Genomic DNA, 1,447 nt, shown 5'->3' on the forward strand with positions numbered 1-1,447 from the left:
ATTGTGAGACCGGACGGGAATCAGACGTGATAAGAACACACCGTTGAGATCAACTTGATTTGTTCATGTCACGCATTTGAAGAAGCGTCAGTTATTCAACGTAAGTTCTCTCACTCGTGTTTGTGTGTCGTTCAAAGTGATACAGGCACGCTTTCATATTGTGACATTTTTGTTGGTGCTGAATAATTCAACGATGAGTGACTCAGATGATCCTACACCAGGCAGTAGTGGAATTAGTACACCGCCAAAAAAAGGGGAAAATATGGTATCAACAATCTTTCAACCAGGAATGGCTGAAAGATTCACAGTTCAAGGATTGGCTGAAACCAGATGTGAATGATAAATATGCGGCTTCTTGCAGTGTTTGTGATGCTAAACTAAAAAACTGTAACAAATCCGCTCTTATGCTTCACAAGGCTTCCGCAAAGCATATGAAAAACTTTAACGCCAAGAAAAGTGCTGTGAACATTGAGACATATTTCAAGAAGACTCAGGAGAGCGACTCTGAAAATGAAGTTGCAAAGGCAGAGCTCCTACTTACCGGATATATAGCTGAACATAGTGTTCCCTTCCGACAAGCAGATCATTTAGTGGAAGTTATAAAGACTATGTTTCCTAAATATGAACCAGCGCAAAACTTGAAATTAAAGAGAACGAAGGCTTCTTATTTGCTGCAAGATGGAATTGCATGTGAAGAGAAAATGCTCGTGGCCAAAATTTGCAGGAATACATTTTTCTCTGTGATAATTGATGAATGCACAGATGTGTCTATCTCGCAAGTTCTTGCTGTGATGGTAAGATATTTTGATGAAGACAAACGCAAAGTCACAGATTCTTTATTCGGTATGATTGAAGTGGAAAATGCCACTGCTGAAGGGCTATATAAATGCGTGAAGGATCTGTTTCATGAAAATGATATACCATTATCAAATATAACTGGGTTTGCTAGTGACAATTGTTCCACGATGCTTGGGGCAAATAAAGGAGTTCAGACTCTGTTGAAGAAAGATGTCCCATCAGTTTATGTTATGGGTTGTGTTTGCCACTCTTTAGCATTATGCTGTAGTGAGGCATGCAAGCATTTACCAGCATGGCTTGAATCTTTCGTTAAGGCAACATGATTTTCAGATGATTCAGGATGTTGTCCATGCACCTAAACAAAGAATTCTGAAATCATCTCAAACTCGATGGTTATCAAGGGGGGGGGGCAGTTATAGCTCGAATTTTAGAGCAATGGGATGCACTGCTGCTGTTTTTCGAATCAGAGTCAAAGACAGATAAAATTGATGGCGCTGCCAACATTTTCAAAACAATGGTGACTTCAGGAACTAAGCATATGTTGCAATTCCTCAACTATATAATTCCAAAGATAGACAAAATGAATCTTGAATTTCAATCAGAATATTTTGAAGAAATCTCGAAATTCTTCCCGGACTTGATACATAAA

The 1,447-nt window shown here is 38.9% G+C and overlaps 1 protein-coding gene across 1 annotated transcript; it reads left to right on the top strand.

The window, feature by feature from the left end:
* The first annotated feature begins 206 nt into the window (after window positions 1-206).
* LOC136830848 (zinc finger protein 862-like) lies at window positions 207-1,121 on the top strand. Its single transcript, XM_067090826.1, has one exon. It carries the CDS (start codon window positions 207-209, stop codon window positions 1,119-1,121), a length of 915 nt encoding a protein of 304 aa, XP_066946927.1.
* Window positions 1,122-1,447: the final 326 nt, after the last annotated feature.

Source organism: Macrobrachium rosenbergii, chromosome 47 (assembly GCF_040412425.1).
Source record: "Macrobrachium rosenbergii isolate ZJJX-2024 chromosome 47, ASM4041242v1, whole genome shotgun sequence".
Lineage (NCBI taxonomy): Eukaryota > Metazoa > Arthropoda > Malacostraca > Decapoda > Palaemonidae > Macrobrachium > Macrobrachium rosenbergii.

Coding starts and splice junctions, on each gene's coding strand:
- LOC136830848 (XM_067090826.1), top strand. CDS start 207: ATGATCCTACACCAGGCAGTAGTGGAATTAGTACACCGCCAAAAAAAG.